The 22,679-nt window shown below is 42.6% G+C and overlaps 1 protein-coding gene across 2 annotated transcripts in view; it reads left to right on the forward strand.

Annotated features, from left to right (window-relative positions):
• The window catches only part of ARHGEF12 (Rho guanine nucleotide exchange factor 12), a 3,716,336-nt gene that overhangs the window by 1,778,711 nt on the left and 1,914,946 nt on the right, over positions 1-22,679 (forward strand). For both annotated transcript variants that reach the window (XM_044081016.1, XM_044081015.1), the window contains one exon: positions 13,608-13,745. In XM_044081016.1, the coding sequence (XP_043936951.1) occupies positions 13,608-13,745 (138 nt within the window). The remainder of the gene's footprint in view (positions 1-13,607; positions 13,746-22,679) is intronic.

Consider the following 22,679-nt stretch of genomic DNA (forward strand, 5'->3'; position numbering starts at 1 on the left):
AAAGTAAATTGCATTTCTTGTGGAACGCAAATGCCTCATAAAGATTTTCATTCGTACTGTATTCCTTGCCTAGGCCCTGGCCACGACGTACCTCGCTGTCAGTTTTGTGCCTTATTTAAGCCAAGAACTATCCATTGTCTGTATATTTTCACTTCTAAATATTTTGGTGCTCGGTTCAATTATCCAAATATGTCTTCAGTAAGCCATCCGACTACCAACATTCCAAAAAAATGCAAAGATAAAGACAGAGACAGGCCGCCTAGGTCCAAAGCTGCCAACGACGCTTCTCCTAAGTCAGTCACCAGTTCACCAGTACTCAGTGAAACGCTTTCGCAGCCCCTGATGCCCGCTACTTCAGATTTGCAGGCCTCTACTGAGACCCATTCGGAGTCCGGTATGCCGCGAGATACTTCCAACTGTGGAACCTGCGAATTTCTTTATCTTGGATGGGTCCGGAGCCGCTGTGCAGGCACCGGCTTCTGAGGGTGTACTCAGGCCTACTGACTTGAATATTAAACCCATGCCATCTTCTTCTTCAAGGCCTAAAACTCAAACCATGCCTAGAAAACTGACGCCCAGATCGCATGGTCAGGCCTCTATGCCTAAAAAACAAATAAGAATGGCTGAAGACCATATTACTTTAATCAGGGGGAAGCCAACCTTCCCCCTCTAAGAGACCTAGGACTGAGTTTGCTTATGATTCTTCGACCAGGATTTTGAAATTTCTGATGTTATGTAGTCCAATCTCGCCTACATTCTTACCCGTGGGCTCGGAGCCGAATGCCGGCTCTGACTCTGCCATACTTTTAGCTCAAAGTCTTTCTATTGGCTGGGCTAAGATGGTATCCCATGCTGCACTGCTCTCTATTCCCAGATCTCGTTTGCAGCTCGTGTAGCTCTGTCGTGGTCTCGCTCTTGGCTGTGGCTAAGTACCTTTTTCTTCTTTATAACAGAGAAGTTTTTTGCAAAAAAGCTATTTTCATAGCTATTTGTGTGTGTTCTTGACTGTATTGTGGAAACGTTGTATTTTTCTCTTGTAGCGTGTTCTTGTGGTATCACACTAGCTGTTTCCAATGGGCTAGGCCAGTTTCACTTAGAGGACCTAGTCTGTCCCTTGCTTTCCTTGTGTGCTAATTTTTTCCCTTGGGCTAAAACCGTTTAAATTAGAGGAATTAGTCCTCCCCCTTGTTTTTGTGTCTAAGGACCGTTTTAGTTAGAGGTCTTTGGGTGTACTGTTTGTTTGTCTTGTGGCTGTTTTGACCGTTGGTCTAGTTTCGAGTTAGTTACTTGGTGATTGCGGTAACTATGTCTAAAGATACTAAGGAGCATAAGCCCTCGGGCTTCAAGAAGTGCTCCAAGTGCAGTAATAAGATGTCCATCACTGATGGACACTCTGTTTGTACTGTCTGGGAGAGATTCACCTTCAGCAATCATGTAGTTTTTGTCATGCCTTCAGCCCGCATGTTCTTCAGGAAAGGAAGAGCAAATTGATTTTGAAGGAGCTTCTGAAACCCTCCTTTGAGGAGGATTTGGAGAGTGCTTCCAGCTTTAAGGCTTCTCCATCAAAAGCTAAATCTTCCAAGGCTAAAAAGTGATCCCCAGCTCCATCAGTATTGTGGGAGCTGCCGGAGAAAATAGCAAAATCTTCAACGACATCCTCGGCTCCATTGTCCTCGGGGCCGCAGGAAGTGTCATTGGTAATAGAACCTGCTTCGGCTCCAATTTTCTTGGAGCCTGTTCGGAGCTGGTTGCCTAGCATCAGGCCGGTATCTCCTCCTTGCAGGTCTCCTTCAGAAAGGTGGTCTCTATCTCCTTTCCTATCCTGCAAATCCTCCAGGACCTTATCGGATGTGGACGTCGATAGAGTGGTTCAGAGATTTCTTCAGTCATCGGTACTGGCAACCTACATAGATACTTCCCCCGCCGAGTGCATCTCAGCTTTCGAAGCCGGAGTGCTCAGCTCTGTGTCATGTCCCTAGGTCTGTTCCGACAGCCCCTCCTGGCTTATCGGTTCCCACGTCAGCTCCGACCCCGTCGGTGCCATCCACAGGGTTCAGGACTCAGGATTCATTGGTCGGACCTGAGGGAGAGGCTTCGGGACACCTCTCGGCTCCTAGTCTCCCTCTCGGTGCTTCAGCGCGGGGAAGCCTGACTCCTGTCTCTGCTTCGGAGGCTGGTCAATCTTCGAATCCGGGAGGACCAGCTTTCGAAGCCATGCGGAGTGCTCTGGCCAGGTCGTCAGCGGCATCATATGGTTTGGTCACTCTGTCCCCTACAACACCGATGCAGGTCTCTGATCACCGTCTATCTCTGGACAGCGGAGCCCCAAGGCCTCAGGGTACCCCCATGAGTGGTTCCCATATTTCTGAGGGCCCCTTAGTGTTTTTGGCTGAGGAGCCACCCAGAAAGAAAATGTGCAAGAGGAAGCACATAGATTCCCAGGATAAGTCTCTCACGTCAGACACCAACCTCGAGGAATCGGAGCGGTCCCCTAAGTCATCCTCTGAGGATGTTTCTTTCTCTGACATCCTAGAGATTTGAAGCAAAGTGCTGACTGGCCATCCAAAGCCCCCTCCGAAGAGGAGTCTGTTTTCCTGAAGTCTTTTGGTGCTCAGCCCTCCACCTCCTGGGTGTCTCCACCCTTCAACGAGTTTCTGGATCTGGTTTGTCGAAGGTTGTGGGAAACCCCTGACTCTGTGGAACCAGTCCCCAGGAGACCCAATAAATTTTTGTCTGCCCTCTCCTGATAAGAAATTTCTATCCAAGGGAGTCCCTGTGGATGCCATGGTGGTGGCAGCGGCCACCCAGAAGGAATTATCAGAGACTTCTTCCACTGTCCATCCCCCTAACAAGGAGTTTAGGACTATGGACCGGTACAGGTAGTGTACATTTTCTTCAGCGGCCTTTACTTTGCGGTCACTGAATTACTTATCACACTTTACTCAGCTCCAGAGAAATCTCCTAAAGGAGCTTGGAGATACTCTAATGGGTAACATTTCTGAGGTGGTGGCTCAGAAGGTCAACGCTTAGATGTCTACCCTCAATTCTATTGCGAACTCCTCCATGAAGCTGATCTCCCATGCAGCCGTGGGAGCAAGTAGGGCAGCAAGTTCAGGAATCGCTCTTAGAAAGGCAGGCCTGGATGCGCCTTTGTTATTTCTCGGAGGCCTTCAAGTCTTCATTCACTGACGCCCCATTTGATGGCTCCTCTTTGTTCGGAACCAAGGTGAAAGACCCTCTCACTAGGTGGAGCAAGAGGGAAAAACACTGTCTGCCATAGGAGTACATTTTTCCCTTCCTTCTAGGCCTTATCCCAAGGCCCAGAGGGGTGGAAAGATGTGGTTCAAGAAATCAGAGGATTTTTCCCGGTGCACAAGGGGAGTCCCCCTCCAGAGGCAGGGGAGGGGGTGGTTATTCAAGTAAATGCCGCCCTAGGGCCAGAGGAGGCCCTCGCAACTCGGGAGACCGCAATTCCTTTCGTTTTTCTCCCTACCGCCACTCCTGATGGGAGGCCCGACTGTACATTTCCGGAGCCAGTCGGGAGTCGAATCTCATTATACCCGGAGGCCTGGCAAGATATCACCCAGGACCAATGGGTTCTACGAATAATTTCCGGAGGCTGTCATTCCCTTCTCGTCAAACCCCCCTCAAATCAAGAAAATCCCGGATGTTCCACCCAGTCAAAGGGATTCCGCAGCTTCAGAAGTTTCAACGCTGCTAGAAAAAGGAGCCATCCAACATGTCCCCTCAGACCAGATCAGATTAGGGATTCTTCTTGGTGCCGAAAAGGACAGGGGACCTGAGACTCATTTTGGATCTCAGCCGATTGAACACCCATGTGCAAAAGTCCAAGTTCCGAATGGTCACGTTGCAGTCTATTCTCCCATTGTTGGGAAAAGAAGTGTGGATGTGCTGCATTGACCTCAAGGACGCTTACTACCACATAAAGATGGACAGGGCATCCAGAAGTCACATACGCTTCCGGCTGGGAGCCAGTCACTTTCAGTTTTGAGCCCTGCTGTTTGGTCTCATCACAGCCCCCAGGGTGTTTACCAAATGCATGGCAGTGGTGACTGCTCACTTGAGACGTCAGGGATTCCAAGTGTTTCCATACTTGGACAACTGGCTCCTTACTCCCACCACCAGACATCTACTTCAGACCAGAAATGCTACTATCAACCTTTGTCAACAGTTGGTCATCACCTTGAACTGGGAAAAATCTGCCTTGTTGCCCTCGCAGCGTGTCACTTTTATAGGCACCAAATTATACACCGTTCTCATGCGTTTCCTCTCTGAGAAGAGTGAAGGCAAGATTGGGCCTCCAATTGTTGGGGACGATGGCTGCTACGATTATGTTAGTCCCCCTGGCGAGGTTACATATGAGGCTCCTTCAGTGGCTACTCTTCGCCCAGTGGTCTCTTCAACATCTTCCACCTTCTCACCCTATTCTACTCACAGACAGGTGCAAACAGGATCTCAGCTGGTGGCTTCACACCGACAACCTCAGTGTGGGAAAGCCCTTCGTTCCTTCACATCCGGTTGCCACAGTGACCACGGATGCCTCCCAGATGGGGTGGGTGGGGGGGCATTATCTAGGCAGGACAGTCCAAGGCACGTGGCAAGAGCATGAGATACATCTGCTTATCATTGTCCTGGAGATAAGAGCAGTGCTACTAGCGTTGCAAGCACTTCAGAGCTTTCTTCCTCTCGGGACTCTTGCAATCCACACAGACAATATGTCAGTGGTATGGTATCTGAACAAACAGGGAGGAACCAAGTCATATCCCATTTGCAGAGACGCCATGCGAGTGTGGCAGTGGGCAGTGTCTTCCCAACGTTTTTTGGTAGCAACGCACATTCCGGGGAAGTCCAATGTGATCGCAGACAGGCTAAGCAGAGCTATTCTGATGCCTCACGAGTGGTCTCTGAACTGTCAAGTTGCGGAGCAGATCTTCCGCAGGTAGGGGTCAGTCTTGCTGCGACCTTTTTGCCAGCCCCCTCAATGCCAAATGCAGCAGCTACTTCACCCTTATCCCCCCTTAGGGGGAGTCACCCAGGGATGCTCTAGTCCATGATTGGGCCCTCCGGTCTACTATATGCCTTCCCTGCGGTTCCCTTACTGTCAAAGGTTATTCAGAAAGCGCAATCCTTGGGAAGCAAAATGATTCTGATTGCTCCACACTGGCCTCATCAAATTTGGTTCCCCTTTCTCCATCCATATCTCATGGACGCTCCTTGGATTCTGGACCCACAACCAGACTTACTGACTCACATGTCAGGGCAGCTCCATCCCTCTCTTTGGACCCTCTGGTTGACAGCCTGGCTACTCCACTTCCGTCATTAGTTAGGCTTCACCAATTTTCGTCGGAGGTGGTTCATATTCTATCTTCCTCTCATAAACCTTCGACCAGGAAGATATATTACAGCAAATGGAAGAGGTTTTCCATCTGGGCACATGCCAAAAAGATTGACCCTTACACAGCTCCAATCTCGTCAGTATTGGAGTTCCTTTCTATGCTTTTCAACCAGGGTTCAGCTGCCGCAACCATCAAAGTCCAGTTGGCGGCGATTTCTTCTTTTCATGTCGCAGGCGAACCTAGCCTAATGGCACATAGACTCTGTAAGGCTTTCCTGAAGGGCACTTTGTTGCTTCATCCTCCTGTCTTGGAACCTGTTATGCCTTGGGACTTAAACTTTGTTCTACAGGGTCTTACTTCACCCTCCTTTGAGTCTGCAGCCACTTGTGATTTAAAATTCTTAACTTGGAAGACTCTCTTTTTGGTAGCCATCACGTCAGCCAGATGCGTTTTGGAGCTTCAAGCTTTATCAATCAAACCCTCTTATTTGATTTTTCATAAGGGACAGGGTTTCTCTCAGACCAAATCCTTCTTTTCTTCCCAAAGTAGCGTCAGTTAGTAACCTTCACCAATCTATTAAATTGTAAGTGTTCTTTCCTCAGTTCTCAAACAAGGCAGAATTCAAATTTCATCAGTTGGATGTGCACAGACAATTATGATTTTATTTGCAGATCAGTTGTTTGTTTCATTTTCGGAAAACAGAATTTGGGTCTCCTGTTTCCAAAGTCAAGTTGTCCAGGTGAATTTCCAGTTGTATTTCTTTCATTTATACTTCAGGGGGAAGAGATTTACCATTCCGAGTGAAGGCTCACTCTACCCTGTCTGTATCTACATCTACAGCTTTTCAGGCCAGATTGTCTATGGATGATATTTGTGCTGTGGCTACTTGGGCATCTCCTCACACCTTTGTTGCACATTACAAGTTAGATGTGGTATGTAGAGGCAGGTCTTCCTTTGGTTCCACAGTGCTCAGGAGTATTTTCCACTGAGCCTCCCAAGATTTAGGTGCTGGGGACGCTGTCCCACTGGCAAGAATGTAGGTGAGATTGGACTACATAACATCAAGAAGTTATGTACTCACCATAACGTTCGATGTATGTAGTCCATCTCACCTCAAATTCTTACTTAAACCCCCCCCCCCCACCATCCCCCATCCTGGAGGATCTGGAGGTTAGGTCTGGTTTCAGAGTTCCCTTCATTCTTGGTTTGTTCTTCCTTCCTTAGGTGGTGTTATGCATGGAGAATGAGTGCTGGTGCTCGCAGCAAACTAGATCTGGGGATAGAGAGCATTGCAGCATGGGATACCATCTTAGCCCAGCCAGTAGAAAGACTTTGAGCTAAAAGTATGGCCGAGTCGGAGCCGACATTCGGCTCCGAACCCACGGGTAAGAATGTGAGGCGAGATGGACTACATACATCGAATGTTATGGTGAGTACATAACTTCTTGTTTCCTCTGATGACCAGGATCTACCCTTATCTACCTATGAGGATTCTGTTGCTGAGGACACTATTCCCTCTGCGTCCCCCCAGAGGATTTCTCTTTTGGTGAAACCTTGCATACTCTTAGGGAGCATTTTCGTTGGGAAAGTCGGGATTTCTCTGATTCTAAAAAGAGGCTTAGGGATTTCTTACTCCTGCCCCAGCACAGGCCTTTAGCTATCCCTCCTGTACTAGACATTGTTGATGATGCCTTTTCAGAATCTAGCTTGGCCCCTGACTCTTTAACTCCTGCTTCCAGAAAACCTGATAATGTTACAGGGTTCCTGACTCTCACAGGTTCCTTTTCAAAAATCCTACTGTGGATCCTGAGACCATTTCACAGGGACCCAAGGGCATTAAAGCTACTACTGCCAAAAATCCTGCCCCCTCTAATAGAGACTCCAGGGCTCTGGATAGATTGGGTAAGAAGGTATACACTTCTGCAACCTTGGCCATTAGGGCCTTAAACTGCCAGTTTCATATGTTAAAGTATCAGCAACATATTATTGGATTGCTTAAACAGAAAATTTTGTTGATTCCTGATTGTGCTGAAAATAAGGATTTACAGGATTTAATGCATTCTGCTGAACAAGTTGGAAAACATACTTTGCAATGTGGTTTTGATTCACTAGAGGCATCTTGCAGGGCTGCTGTCACTGGGTTTGTACTTCGAAGGCATGCTTGGCTTAAGGAGCAATCCTTGCCAGGTCATGTTAAAGCTAAATTATTGGATGCTCCCTTAAATCAGTACCACCTGCTTGGCAATAAGGCAGAAGTTCTTAAAAAGATGGAGGAAAAAGCTAAATCTATGCAAATTGTTAAATATTTCTTACAAGTACAACCTCCAAGATTTAGTAGGCATTGGCCTACTAAGAATTGGTCCTTTCCTGCCTCTTCCAGGCCTTCAGTCCAAACCCAGATCCAGCAGATCACCCAGGCTTCAGTCCCAGGGTACACACAGGACTAAGCAGTGGGGGGCACCCACTTCCAAATCTGGGAGTAGTAACCCCCCCCCCATGGTAAATTGTCTCAATGACTTCACTTTAAGACTTTCAAGCACTTCTCAACTGACTGCCCCTTTGGGGGGGAAAATTGCTCTACATGCAAAAAAAACTGGGAACTCATTACCGAGGACAAATGGGTTTTAAATAGTGTCCCCAGGATACAGATTTCACTTCCACATGTTACCAACCCCAAATGGTTGGCAGAGGCTCAAAAGCAAGTACTCTCTCTTTTAAGCATAAAGACTATTCAAACTGTGCCAGAAGAGGAGAATGGGCAAGGTATTTACTCGAATTTTCGTGGTACCCAGAAAAGACGATTCATGGTGTCCTATCCTGAACCTGTCTACTCTAAACACCTTTTTGGTGATTCCAAAATTCAAGATGCTGACTCTTCACCAGTTGCTTCCTCTGCTAGGCAAAGATGCCTGGTTGGCAGCACTCGATTTAAAGGAAGTGTATCTGCACATCCCAATCAGAGAATCTTGCAGAAGATATCTATGCTTCAAAGCAGGCTACAAGCACTATCCGTTCTTTGCAGTGCCCTTTGGCTTATCTGCTGCGCCCAGGGTATTCACAAAGTGCCTAGCTCCAGTCATTGCATTTTGCAGACAAAGAAATGTTCAAATATACCCATACCTGGACGATTGTCTAATTCAGGCAGAAAGCCAGGACATGCTTTTGAATTATCTGGCCTTTGTACAAAAGGTGCTAACTTGTCTGGGGTACACCATAAACAAAAAGAAATCGCACCTGGTACCCTGTCAACAAATTATATTCCTGGGAGCAAGCTTGAATACAACTTCCCAGATGGCTTTCCTCACGCCAGAGAAACAAATTCATTTGACAACCTACTTCAAACTAGTAGCCACGAAAATCCTGCTGTGTCTGCAAGGCAAATACTGCAAGCCTTGGGGTTCATGGCCTCCTGCATTCTTCTAATTTCATATGCAAGACTGCATATGAGGAAACTACAATGGTATCTAAAAAGCCTACGGTGTCTACATTCTCAGGATCTAGAAGCAATGATTCCCATCATACCTTGCCTACGCCTAGAGTTCCTTTGGTGGGCAGACGCCTGCCACCAATACAAGGGACTACCATTCATTCTACCCCCTGCCGCCCAAACCCCAACAACAGACGCATCAGACTATGCATGGGGCGTGGGGGGGGGCACCTGGCAGGGAAGTGCATTCAGAGCAAATGGAACCCAAGTCAAATGCACCTGCATATCAATCAAAAAGAAATGTTAGCTGTACAGAATGGTCTGACAACCTTCAAGGACCACATTCTTCCTAGACAATTAATGGTAAAGTTGGACAACACCACTGTTATGTGGTACATAAACAAGCAGGGGGGGGTACCCATTCTTACCCCCTCTGCAGACTAGCCATGGCATTGTGGAACACAACCTTGAGCCACCAAGTGTATCTACAAGCTCAATTCCTGCTAGGAAAACTAAATGCACTAGCAGACGGATTAAGCAGAAACCTCTTGGACCCACATGAGTGGAAACTGGAACCGAAGATTTTCAACATGTTGGCAAACAAATGGGGGAGCCCAGATATAGCCCTGTTTGTCTCCCCCAGAACTACCAATTGAAGACATTTTGCACAAGGACTCCCCACAAACAAGCTTGGAAAGTGGATGCTCTGTCCTTCAGCTGGAAAAAACTATCTGTTTATTCCTTTCCTCCTCTACCTCTCCTCTCCAAAGTACTACTAAAGATCAAACAGGACAAACCAATGACAATATTGATTGCACCAGACTGGCCATGCCAACACTGGTAGCCCCTATTGCGCAGTGTGTCACTGTTGGCTCCTTGGCACCTGCCTCAGACCCCTACCCTGTTGTCTCAGCAGGAGAACCAGATTCTGCACCCTCAGCTTCAAACCCTGAACCTAGCAGCCTGGCTAATTACCTAACCTCTCCTTTACCATCCCTCAGTAAACCAGTGATGGATATCATTTTGGAGGCAAGGAGGCCTAGTACTAGAAAATCTTATGCTGAAAAATGGAAAAGATTCTGTGACTGGAACCAATCTCAAGGGATGAGCACAGCAGATCCCAACATACCTCAAGAGTTTACAATGCTTAACTGAGATGCTTCACAAGGGCCTTTTTTTCCTCCATCAAAATTCACGCCTCAGCCATTTCAGCTCATTATAACACAGAACCTCCCCTCTTCTCTCTTCCACTACTCAAGCAGTTCCTCAGAGGGGCCAACATTTTAAGACCACCCAGGAGAGCCCCAACTCCAGCCTGGGACCTTAACTTTGTATTGGAGAAGCTCATTCCTATTCCTTTCGAGCCAGCTGCTAGTGCAGATTTAAAATTCCTTTCTTGGAAAACAGCCTTCCTTTTAGCAATCACTTCCGCAAGAAGGGTATCTGAATTAGAGGTCGTTATGGCAGTGGAGCCTTTCATCATCTTTCATGTGGACAGGGTGTCCCTCAGAACCAATCCCTCCTTCATGCCCAAGGTGGTATCCATTGTGGCTCTTTATCAGTCCATTCATTTGCCAACCTTCTTTCCTAATCCACAGAACAAGGGGGAATGGATACTGCACTCCATAGATGTGCACAGACAACTTAGATTTTACTTGGACAGGACTAAACCTCAAAGGAAATCTGAACAACTGCTGGTGGCATTTGCTGCAGGGGCAGAGGGGAAGGTTATTTCAAAGCAAACCATTTCTAAATGGATAGGTCATTGCATTAATTTTTAAGCAGCATGGAAAACCTATCCCACAGGGGATCAGACCCCATTCAACCAGGGCTGCATCTACCGCTACAGCCTTTCTCAGAGGTGGCCCTACCAGGGACATCCTAGAAGCTGCTACCTGGAGTTCTGTACATACTTTCACCAAGTATTACCTTTTGCCAATTTTCTCTAAATCCAGAGCTGGTTTTGCCACTGCAGTTTTACAGGGCCTTATAGCTGGTCCTAATGCTATCTACATTCCTCCTCCCATCCATAGCTTTGGGAATCTACCTAAATGTGATGACTGCAACAGTGAAACATGAAGAACATAGTACAGTTGTGTACACTTACTGTAAATGTAGATGTTCGAGTGTATTCACTGTTGCAGTCCTGGTTACCCTCCCTCCAGCCCCCTGACTTTTTTTGGCTATACCTCTACTTTCCTTTACTATGCTTAAAAGCTTTTTGGTGTATTTGCTTTTTTATTGGAGGTATTTCCTTGTGTGTATATGTGTGTATGTATGTATGTATGTGTGTGTATATATATATATATATATATATATATATCAAAACCAAAACTTCAATAACTATTAATTCCTAAGTAAGAAGTACCAATGAGACGGAGCCGATATTAAGCTTTCGTTCTTTTATTAGTGTAAAGAACTTCTTCAGAATGTACAATTGCGTCAGAACAAGCCTTTATATACCTATACATATGTCATTAAGAAGGTGTGTCAATATTTCTGTGATCCAATAAACAGTAGTAATAAAGGAGAATGGAATTGAAAAAATGGTATCAGATAATTCTTTCATACATAGCAGTAGTCATGGGAACCAACTCATATTGCTGTTGTGGTATATAAAGGCTTGTTCTGACGCAATTGTACATTCTGAAGAAGTTCTTTACACTAATAAAAGAACGAAAGCTTAATATCGGCTCCGTCTCATTGGTACTTCTTACTTAGGAATTAATAGTTATTGAAGTTTTGGTTTTGATTAATCTGGTTTTCTTCAACATAGTCGGAGAGTTCAAGGTATTATTATATATATATATATATATATATATATATATATATATATATATATATATATATATATATATATATAAATGTTTTATTGCTTCCCATTAAGGGGGCACCTGACATCTGGGGCAAGAAAAACTGATGTAATGGTGTCTGATGCATATTTTATACCCCTGACGACCTGACGTCATGGAAAAAGAGACAGAGACAGCAACCAACGCAGGACCCAAGACTTTGTTAATCAGGCCAACTGAGGGTTACTGCAAGCCGATAACCCAAATGTGATGACTGCAATAGAGTGAATACACTCCAACATCTACATTTATGGTAAGTGTACACAACTGTACTTTGACTGTTGCCTTCCCTTTCCTGCTTGATTTTTAGTTGCAACTTTTTTTTTTGTATATGCACAGTATTAGATAATTTTATATTGGATTGGAGCAAACTCGATCTGAGGTGTTAGGGTGGAGTACAGGGAATTACGGGTAGTTGAGGAGTCAGAGCCCTTGAGCTGAAAAGCTTCAGAGTCAGCGCCAAGGTCGGATCTAACAACTCGTGTTGAACCGGGCAAATATTAGACATTAATTTATTATTATGGTAAGTATATAATTTTTCATTAATTAAGCTAATGTAGTAAACTATTTTGTGCTGGGCAGAAATAATTATGCCATTAAATAATGTTTGACTTACAAAAATACTGTTTTTATGTTTGTTTACTCTTTTCTGAATTTCTTTTAGAAAGTTTGATAAAACTGTACTCGGCCTTGAATATTTTGTTTTTTCATAAAAAACTCCCAAGAAATGTCACTGCTCTTCTACTCTCTTAAAATTTTAGAGTTTTTTGTGGGACTTCTGCAATGCAAGGTTAACATTCTGATGTTATTTTATTTTAAGCTGGACAAATCTATAAATGACGAGCAATTTTCATCTGTATGACTGAAAATAACCTGGAATTGGAGCCCTTTTATTACTGTGGAGGAAATCTCTGAACAGGTCTCTTGCCCACTCGAGTAAAATATAAGCAATGTTACATGGAACTGTTCTGCTACAATTCTGTCTTGAAGTAGTTAGCATTGCTAGTTCACAGTGCTCAGATCTCCAGTTTTTCTTGCTTGGGGTCTGTCTGCGGACTATTTATGTGCTACATTCAGCCATGTGGGTTTTTGGCAGGAAGTTTAGTTTCCTTATTCATTCAGAAATATATACAGGTAGGTGAACTGGTGGCCATCCAGATATCCTGAGTGGTGAGTACCCCATGATGGAATGGTATTCTGTCCATGATTTGTTCATTGCCTTATGCCCACTGGTTGCCCGAATAGGCTCTGTCTGTCTATCACAAACAGGATAAAGGAGGTACTGGAAAATAAGTTAGCCTTATGCCTGGAGCAGGTTCTAATTACAGGCAGATTAAGTTTATTGGCTTTGTTTTGCACACTAGTACAAGTTCTCCTTTTAGTGATTCACTTATACTTGGTATGTGGTTGAGTCTGGGTCACACCATGATGGTTACATGGCAACATCCTTATGTGCTGTTCGGTAGGGGAATGGAAAGGAAGTGACCACTCACAACTTGTCTCATGCAGGTCTTTTAGTGATTTGTTTCATGTTTCTGTTTGGCTTTGTCTTTTAGCCCTCATGGCTTTATCTAAACATTCACATCGCAGCAGTTATCTCTGCATATACTTAATCATTACTGTTACAGGTGCAATCTGTGGGGCATGAATACCCATCCAGTGTTGTGAATACAGGGACACTTCAGTCACGTTCTGTTGTGAATTCTTCATACAGCATTACTTTTCATTCTAAAAATCTTATCTGTTATCCTTGTTAAGCTTTTATACCAAACGTTTTAGCATATGGTTATGTTTGTTGCAGTATAAAAAGGTACAATGTTTATAACTTAGCACATTTCAATATAATAGCTCTCAAAACTTTTGTTTTATAGATTTATTGTATTCAAAATGTTTGTGGTGGTAAAATAATGAACTAATCCCACTAGTGCATATTTTTATTTTATGTTTGAAGCAAGCAGTTTTGTTTTACAGGCAGAAGCGTAGCATGGGCTTAACATTAGCAGAGAGTGAGCTGATCAAGCTAGATTCAGAACGCATGCAGGACCATCTGACTTCAGAGAAGGAGAGAAGTTGTGCAGAGCAGATCCTATCGAAGATTGAAGATGTGCTGTGAGTTTCTCTTATTTGATTTGTACATATCCACAAAGGTACTAAGATCTTAAGTCTCTAATGTGCTAATCTTTTGTTCATAACAAGAGAAATTACTAGATCATTACTTAACAGCTTAAAATATTTTTTTTATTATAACTACATTACAACAGAGTGTTTAAGATATGTCGAAGGGAAAGTTTCTGTCTCTTGCATTGTCCTTAAGGAGTATCTTAAGAAATTATTCTTGGTTGAACCTAAGAGCAGGGACAAAAATTAAATGTAGCTGCTTTGATGCTTAGAATTGCCATATTAAGTGAAGGTCCCGAAATATGGCACTAAAGTTTGATTGCCATTGTGTACCCACTGTGTATCCATTTTGTTCATTTTTCCCCACTTCAGACAACTACAGGTGTTTTAAAGAACTCCCGCTACCTTGTCTACATCGGCCACTCTTTTGCAAATTTATTTTTATTTATTTAACGTTTGTTTACCAGGATAATCCAGCTGGATTACCGGTGTCCATTTTCAGTGGAGTATTGGAGAGAAAAGCTCCAGACATTACAGAAAGTGAAGTAATGACAATAATTAGTAGTATAATATAGTATAAAGAAAAATGAAAAAAACATTTTTTTACAGTAGTATAATAAGAAACATGGTTATACTGCAGACTTAATCAGGATCGATAGGAGATAATATAACCAGCATTTGTCAGATTGTAATAATATATACAATATGTACAGTAATCATTGGTTGATAGACAAGTTGATGAAAATCCCAGAGCATAAGGGAGTAACAGTAGGGACTGTTAAAAAGTTCAGTTAAGGAGTTGGTGTGAATTCAGTGGGGTGGATTGCAGTTACATAAGTGGTTGTTGTAGAGGTAGGTTTTAAGGAGGTTTTTGAATGCAGAAGTTTGGTTTTGCATTCTGAGGTCAGGGGGCAGGGTGTTCCATATTTTTGCGACCTCATTTGGGAAGAGAAAATTGCCTGAGCTATTTTTGCAAGGGATAGTAGTGAATCAGGGCTTTGTTACTTGACTGTACGGATCTGTTTAAGATGTAAAAGTTAAGGAGGCCAGCCAGGGCAGAGATTTTGTTAGGATAGTATAATAGTTGGTGGGCAAGGTTAAGTTGGTGATAGTGTAGTAGATTGGGGAATTCAAGCCAGTGTAATATTTGTAGAGATTGGCAGTGGTGGGAGCGGGATTTGGCATTGGTTGCGAACCCTGCAATTTTGTTATAACAGGTAGAAAGTTTGTTTAGGTCTGTTTTATTTAGGTTAGTAAATACTGGGGATGCATAAAGTAGTGTGGACAGGAGGTGTGTTTTAGCAATATCTATTTGTGCCTTTGGAGGTAAGAAAACATAACGGGTGTCTAGTTTCTTATATACTTTGAAGATGGTTATAAAGATGTTTTTACTGAATTTTAGTTGAGGGCCAATTGTGAGACCTAGAAGTTTGGCCTCTAATAATGGAGATATTAGTGTCTTATTAGTTGAGTGTATGGTAAAGTTGGGGATGCTGGATTTTGGTTGGTGAAATAACATAAGTTGGGTTTTCTTGGGGTTTAATATTAGCTGTGCTTTACTTAACCAGCTTTCTATTTCTGTAAAGGATTCTTGTGCTTTTTGCTGGAGGAGATGGATATTTGGGGCTGAGGAGATCAGGGTTGTGTCATCTGCTTATTGGACATTGTTTGCTTTTGCTGTTGCTATGTGAAGTGGATTTGTAAAGATGTTGAAGAGAAGGGGACCTAAAATAAAACCTTGCGGGACACCAGGAGTGAAGGAAGTGTGGTGGGGATACAGAGTCAAGCCATTTGCAGACTGTTGGTGGTTGTCTGAGTAGCTTTGGAACCAGAGTAGTGAGAGGCTGCTGATGTTAAGGTCTGATAGGTAGGATAGGAGTTTATTATGAGAAATAGTATCCAATGCTTTGGAAAGATCTAGGAAGGCAGAGGAGATGAGGTTGTCTTGATTTCTAAGTGAGTTTATCATGTTAGTGAAGTTAATTAGGGCAGTGGAGGTACTGTGGGATGGGCAAAATCCATGTTGGGATTTGGAGAGGAGGTTGTTAGAGAGAAAGAAGGTAGGTGAGGAGTTGGTGGTGGATACACTTTTCTAAGATCTTGAATAGGGGTGATAGGATTGCTATGGGACGGTAATTAGAGAGGTTGGTAGAGGGGCCACCTTTATGAAGGAGAATGATGACTGAGGTCTTCCATAAGGATCGGACATTTTTTTCTGTAATAGATCTGTTTATTAACAGTGAGATGGGGAAAGCTATGGCCTGGGATGCAAGTTGAAGGTATTCAGCGGGAAGATTGTCAGTGGGTTGGTTTGAGTTTGGATAAGTATTTTTGAATGATAGCAGTTGGGACTGGTGCTGGGGAGAATGGGATGGTGTTTTTTATGGCTTTGGTGGTTTGTGGTGGGTTGGGAGCATTTGTGTTTATAAGTTTGAGGTACAGAGGTTGTAAAGTAGTCATTGAAGTTGGTAGCTATTTCTGAGTTAGTGTCATCTATATTGGTGAGGGGTGGGGGACTGGGTCTTTCCAGGCTGGAGGATGTTCACTGCAGCCCAGAATTTTTGAGGGTTGGAATTGTGTTGAATTTCTGAAATAATTGACTGGTAAACTGGGTACCGTTGTCAGAAATAACTGTGTGTGGATTCCCATAGACTGAGAAATGATGTTTCAACTTAGTAATAACAGCACTGGATGTTAGGGTAGTTTGCAAATAGATCTCAAACCAATTTGAATACGAGTCTGCCAACACTAAGTAATGCTGATTATTCACTCAAATATGTCATTGGCTACTACTGACCAAAGTAGTTCAGGAATCTGGCTTAGCTGAAGTGGTTCTTTTTGCAAATGCGGTTTAGTACTATTGCATACTGAACAAGATGAAAGTACTTTATCAATGTCTTTTGACAGAGAAGGCCAAATACTAGGCCTCTCGCCCTTCTTTTGGTAGCTTGGTCACTACAATGCAAAATCTGAATGTATTCATATTGTAAGGAAGAAGGAACAATAACTTTAGGACCTTTGAAAATGATACCATCTTCTATCAGCATCTCTTCTTTGTATGGAAAATAAGGTTATACATCTGGTGGTACACAAGATTGCTTTGACAGCCATCCAGCATTGATGAAGTGGTTGAGCTTCTGCAAAATTGAATCAGTCTTTGTATGATCTCTCAGCTTATCAAGTCTCGTGGTAGAAAAATTACTCACTTCCATGACATCAAAGTCAAAATTCTCTGCATTAAGCTGTTCTGTGTTATTTCTGGGTGATCTGGATAAGGTTTCAGCCAGATAAAGAAGTTTGCCTTTTGTATAGACCATTTTGAAGGTGTAGTAATCTGAGCATCATTCTTTGTAGTCGTGCTGGAGCTGTATGCATAGGCTTCTTTAATATAGTGACTAGAGGTTGCTGATCAATTTCAATTTGGATAGCTCGGCCATAAATATAATCATGGAACTTCGAACATGCGAACACAATTGCCAAAAGTTCCTTTTCATTTTGAGCATACTGCATTTCAGTTTGGGTAAGAGTTCTAGACGCATAGGCAACTGGTCTGCCCTCTTGAAGAATAATTGCACCAAGACCAAACTTTGAAACATCACAGGAAAGAACTACTGGTTTGTGAACATCATAATGTCTTGATGTAGGTGGGTTGGCAATTTGCTGTTTGAGGTTATCAAATGCTCTCTCGTGCTGTTCCAACCATGACCAGACAACATTTTTGTGTGTCAGCTCTCTCAGAGGCCCTGATAACTCACTAAAGTCAAGGATAAATTTGCCCAAATAATTAACCATACCAAGGAAATGCTGTAGGGCTTGAACGTTGTCTGGATCTGGCATCTCAAGAATGGCTGCTTGTTTGGAAGGGTCTGGTTGTAAGCCTGTACTGGTAAGTAAATGACCTACATAAGTAACTTCTGGTAGCCTGAATTTATATTTCAGAAAATTGGGCTTTAAGTTCACTTCACGTGCTCTATCCAGAACTTTCCTGAGGTTTCTGTCATGCTGTGCTTGTCCATTACCTCCATTCAGTAAATCATCCACTATTATAGCACATGGATAACCTGAAAAAAATTGCTCCATTTCACACCAAAACACTTCACTGGCAGAATTTATTCCAAAAGGCATTCTGAGAAATCTGTATCTACTAAATGTGTGCTGAATGTAGTCAGTAATGAAGATTTACGATCAAGCATTACTTGTCAGAATGAACCCTTTGCATGTAAGACAGAAAAAAAACAGTGGCATTTGGCATGAGGGTGGCAACCTCCTCAACTCCACATATAGGATGGTGAGGTCTCTCTAATGGCTTGTTCAAGTCTCTTGGGTCAGTGCATATTCTGATTTCATCTGAACTTTTCTTATGAACTACTACCATGGAAGGCACCCACTCAGTTGGTTCTGTGACTGGACAAATCACACCTTGCTGCACCATCTTATCTAACTGTACCGTGACTAACTGTACAAACCCAGAGCTGTTGGACATGCTCCACTTAAAGAAATGCCAATTCCTCTGAGCTACATGCTCTAGGGACCTAAACCTTGTCACCACAATAAACAGAACATGCTGGAGGGATAGATTCATGTCCCAGAGACTTTCCATACTCTGGAACAGACTACATATCTATGTCAAACAGAGCTCCTCATTAGCACTCTTCAAGAAAAATCTTGATGGTTGGATGGATAATAGGAAATTCACCCTGGGGATCACTTCTGTGGTTCTGCTTGACAAGGGCACAGGAAAATAATTTTCTTGGGTGGCAAAAGCCAGGGTACCTTTTTGGCTAGGCTTGTATAGGCCCTAGGGCCAATAGCCTAGTACCTGCCTATGAACCTATACTCAGCTGGAAGCTTGCCAGCTTGTTGTTGAAAACATCAGCATACTCTGAGAAAATAACATCAGTGAAGCTGGAACTAGGACATGTTGCTTTACATGATGGACTTGGTAAAAGAAAGCAGTTTCATTCTTAAACCGTCTCAGAGACCTAATAATGATTGCACAGGTCTTCTGACTACATAAAATTGCAAGCTGTAACTGTTCCCAGCTGAATAGCATGAAAGCACTACTGAGCCTTTGGTTTGAATCTCTTCACCTACATAAGCAACAAGCCTCGCACAGTTAGCCAAATTAAGCTGTTCACCAGCTCTTACTCTAGCAAATGTTTCTGCTGACATAACATTACTCTTTAAAACCAGTATTTACTTTGAGCATCATGGGTTTACCATTGATCACGACAGTACAAAATACTTTTTTTGCCAACAAATCTTCTGCATTACTCTTTTCACCAACCACTGATACGCCATCTACATAGAAAGTAGGGTTGCAGCTTTCTACATGATCAACTTGCTTTTTTGAGTGACCTTTTTTAATAATTGAACAAGGCTTGCTTGATTTGCAAAACCTTTGAAAGTGTTTTTTTTTACACTTGTGACACTGTTGACCAAATGCTAAGCACTTCTCTCTTTTAGACTCATGATTGGCACCACAATTAGGACAGTTAATAATAAGACTTGACTTGGGTTTTCCTGGCTCAGCCTTTTACTGCACTGAGCATGTCCGTTTTGCTGAGCTAGTCTTGGAACTTGCTAGAAAGTTACAGGTCCTCCCTGGAAAACCTGCAGGGGCTACAGCTGCCATGTGCTTAGTCCTGCTTCTGCTAGCCCCGTGCTGCATGTTGTCTATGCTTGCTCTAGAGGCTGCTGAAACCATGCTCTTACCACTTGCAAGCATACTTGTGTACTTTTCTGTGAGCTCATGGATTTGACAAATCTCTGTAACTTTGCTTAATGTTAAATCACTATCACAAAGCAAAATCTTTCTCACTGCAGCATTATTAACACCACACACAAGCTTGTCCTTTATTAACTCATCCTTCAAGTCCCCAAATCTGCACATTTTAGCTTTATTTCTCAAGTCAGTGATATAAACTGCAAAAGTTTCTCCTTGCTTTTGGTCTCTTGTATAAAATAGGTGCCTCTCTAATGTATCATTTGTCTGGGGGTTGCACATTTCTCTAAATTTACATTTCAAGCACTCATGTCTTCTCTTGATTCAGCCAGTACAACAATATGGCATTTTCCCCTCTCCTGTATATACTACTGGTGTATACACAAGTGAATGGTCTCTTTCAATGACTTTTGACCCTGCTAAGTTAAGCAAAATAAGTGCTCTTGAAAGTGCATCCTTTGTCAGAAAAAGCTGCTTGTATGAAAATATTGTATTCCTGCTCATATACTGTACAATTCTCTGCAATATTATGATCAAACACTAGTAGACTGGGTCTTCGAAATGCCTCTGCTATGTCAACTCACAATAGTGGAGGTGCTTGAAATTATGTATGAACACACACACATACACACACACGCGTGCGCGCCAGAACTTGTAGTTATGCCCAGTTGCACAACAGACTCTTTGAAATAACTGCACTTTGCAAAATAAGTCTCTGTAGCACAAGAACACTTTAAAATCACTGTATTTCTCAAAATCACCCTTTATCAGTTAAGAAATGCTTCAAAATGACAGTACTTTACAAATGAACTGTACACTGCACAAGAAGTTGAGTAAGAAACGCTTCAAAATGAATGCACTTTGCAAATGAACTGTACATAGCACAAAAAGTTTTCAAAATGGCTGTACTTTGCAAAATAACTCTGTACAGAGTAAGATACACTTTGAAATGGCGGCACTATGTGAATAAATGTACACAGCACAAATGTACACAGCACAAGACTGTTCGAAATGAATGTACTTTGACTACACTTTGCAAAAAATGTACTGTGCACATAGCACACTCTGAAATAATTGTGCCATAATAAAACACACACTGCAAACACTGCAAATTCTGAGATACTTCTAACAACTCTAGTTATGCTTTGAATGGCTTCGGTCAATGCGAAAATAGCTTATGCCCAAATACGGTCATTTACTAAAAAAAAAAAAAAAAATGCAGTCGCCTCGCTTTTCTAAGCTTATTTTGCCCTTTCCTTTTATTGTACTCATTATGCCCATTTAACCTCTTATCATGCTCATTATACTTTTCTTGTGCTCGTTTTACTTTAAACATGCCCGTTATGCAAACCGGAGGTAATTCTGAGCCCCATAAAAGTATTTCTGGTAGTTTTACCAAATATTGTGGTTTCAAACACTTGGTTTAATTAATAATGCGTTTTGTGCCTTTCGTTTGAGTAATAATGCATTTTATGCTACTCGTTTGATTAATAATGCATTTTGTGCCTTACAAATGCTCCGTATCGTTTTCTTCGTAAAATAAATCATTTGTGCAAGTTTTGGTTACCTGAAGTTTTTTCTGGCCCTTTTTTAATTGTTTGAGCACTGTATCACCCAACCTGGTCAATATAACTTCACCGTCAACTCTGCACCTCATTGCTTGAAGAAGTTGCACTCTTAATCCTGGTTCTGACACCATGTAGCTCGTCTGGTCAGGATAAAACAGACTAACAGTTTTAGGTTTGGTTGAAGCAGCTTTATTACACACAAACACATCAGAATTGAGGCTTAGTAACTTAAATAAACTTATAAACAGACTGACTACTACACTCGTACATGTTAACACTCTGGCTGTTCTCTCAAAATGGCACTGCTGCCTGCACATGCGCGCTATTTACATGCACGTGCCTATACTTGGGAATGCTTTTTAAAGTTAAAACACATTTTTGTTCTACAATGCCTATGCATATACTTCCATGCAAGAATTCTAAATTTTCTTGAATTGTAATGTGTACTTGAGAGCACTATACAGTTCTTCCCCTTGTTCATTTGTAAATTGCTTTTCTTTTTCTTTTCCTAATCTTTTGTGATTATTATAGTTGTCATGCATTATTTTATGTTATACTAATTGTCCTTTTTTAACAGCATCTTAAAAACTTTACTAGAAGTGAACTTTTGGCTAGCACTCTGCTATCCGTTTCTGTTTGTCACTACTCTGTTGTCATTTGCTGTCAGGAAGGTAATATCTCTCCTACAGTACTAATTCCTGCTCTTTTAACTTTCCTGTTTTGGGCTGCTTCTAAAGCTAACTTCCTCCAGTAAATTATAGCCCTTCTTGCTCATTTTCTTTACCCCACTTTTATAGCTTCCTATTGATAAAATCTATTTTCTCCATTCCCTCACTGACTTAATTCTTGGAATCATTTCTTCTGTATTAAAATAATCTGCATGGTTGTTACTGTTCTCCTCAAGGACTTACATCCAGAATCCTAGTCTCCCTTCTTTCTCTTGAACTCCCCTATTTCACATCATTTTCAACTTAGATTTATAACTTTCTGCTTAAATTATGCACGAGTCTGACCTGCTTAGCTTTATATTACCCTTTCAAACCAGTTAGCCCTAAACAACATTGTTATACAGGGAAATCCACTTATCCTACTTGCCCTGTTCCCCTCGCAAATAAAGTTTCAGCTCTTTATTTTGTCACCCACAGCTTCCCTTCTGGTTGAAAAAATGATGCCTAACAGGTACGGTGGTGCAGTGGTTAGCGTTGCTGCCTCACCGCAAGAGATTCTGTGGTTCGATCCTCGGCTGGGGTGCCTTCTGTGTGGAGTCTGCACGCCCTCCCTGTGGTCGTGTGGGTTCCCTCCGGGTGCTCCGGTTTCCTCCCACATCCCAAAGACATGCTGTAGGTGGATTGGACACTCTAAATTGGCCCTAAGTGCAAGTGTGTGCATTTGTGTGCCTTCTGTGGAAGGTTGGGTGCCGGGCTGGCAACTTGACACTGTAAAACTCCACTGCCAATCATGAGCGGACAGGTGATCAGCTGTGGTGACCCCTAACCGGGAAAAGCCAAAAGAAGAAGAAGGTATCTAAAACTAGAGAGACTAAAATGTTTTCACTGCTTATATCTTACTTACTATACTCGTATTCAAGTGCTTCTAGTTTGTCAGTTTTTGTATTACCTTATTTTTAGTCTT

Source organism: Protopterus annectens, chromosome 8.part0, assembly GCF_019279795.1.
Source record: "Protopterus annectens isolate FY-2018-M chromosome 8.part0, PAN1.0, whole genome shotgun sequence".
In the NCBI taxonomy this organism is placed as follows: Eukaryota; Metazoa; Chordata; order Ceratodontiformes; family Protopteridae; genus Protopterus; species Protopterus annectens.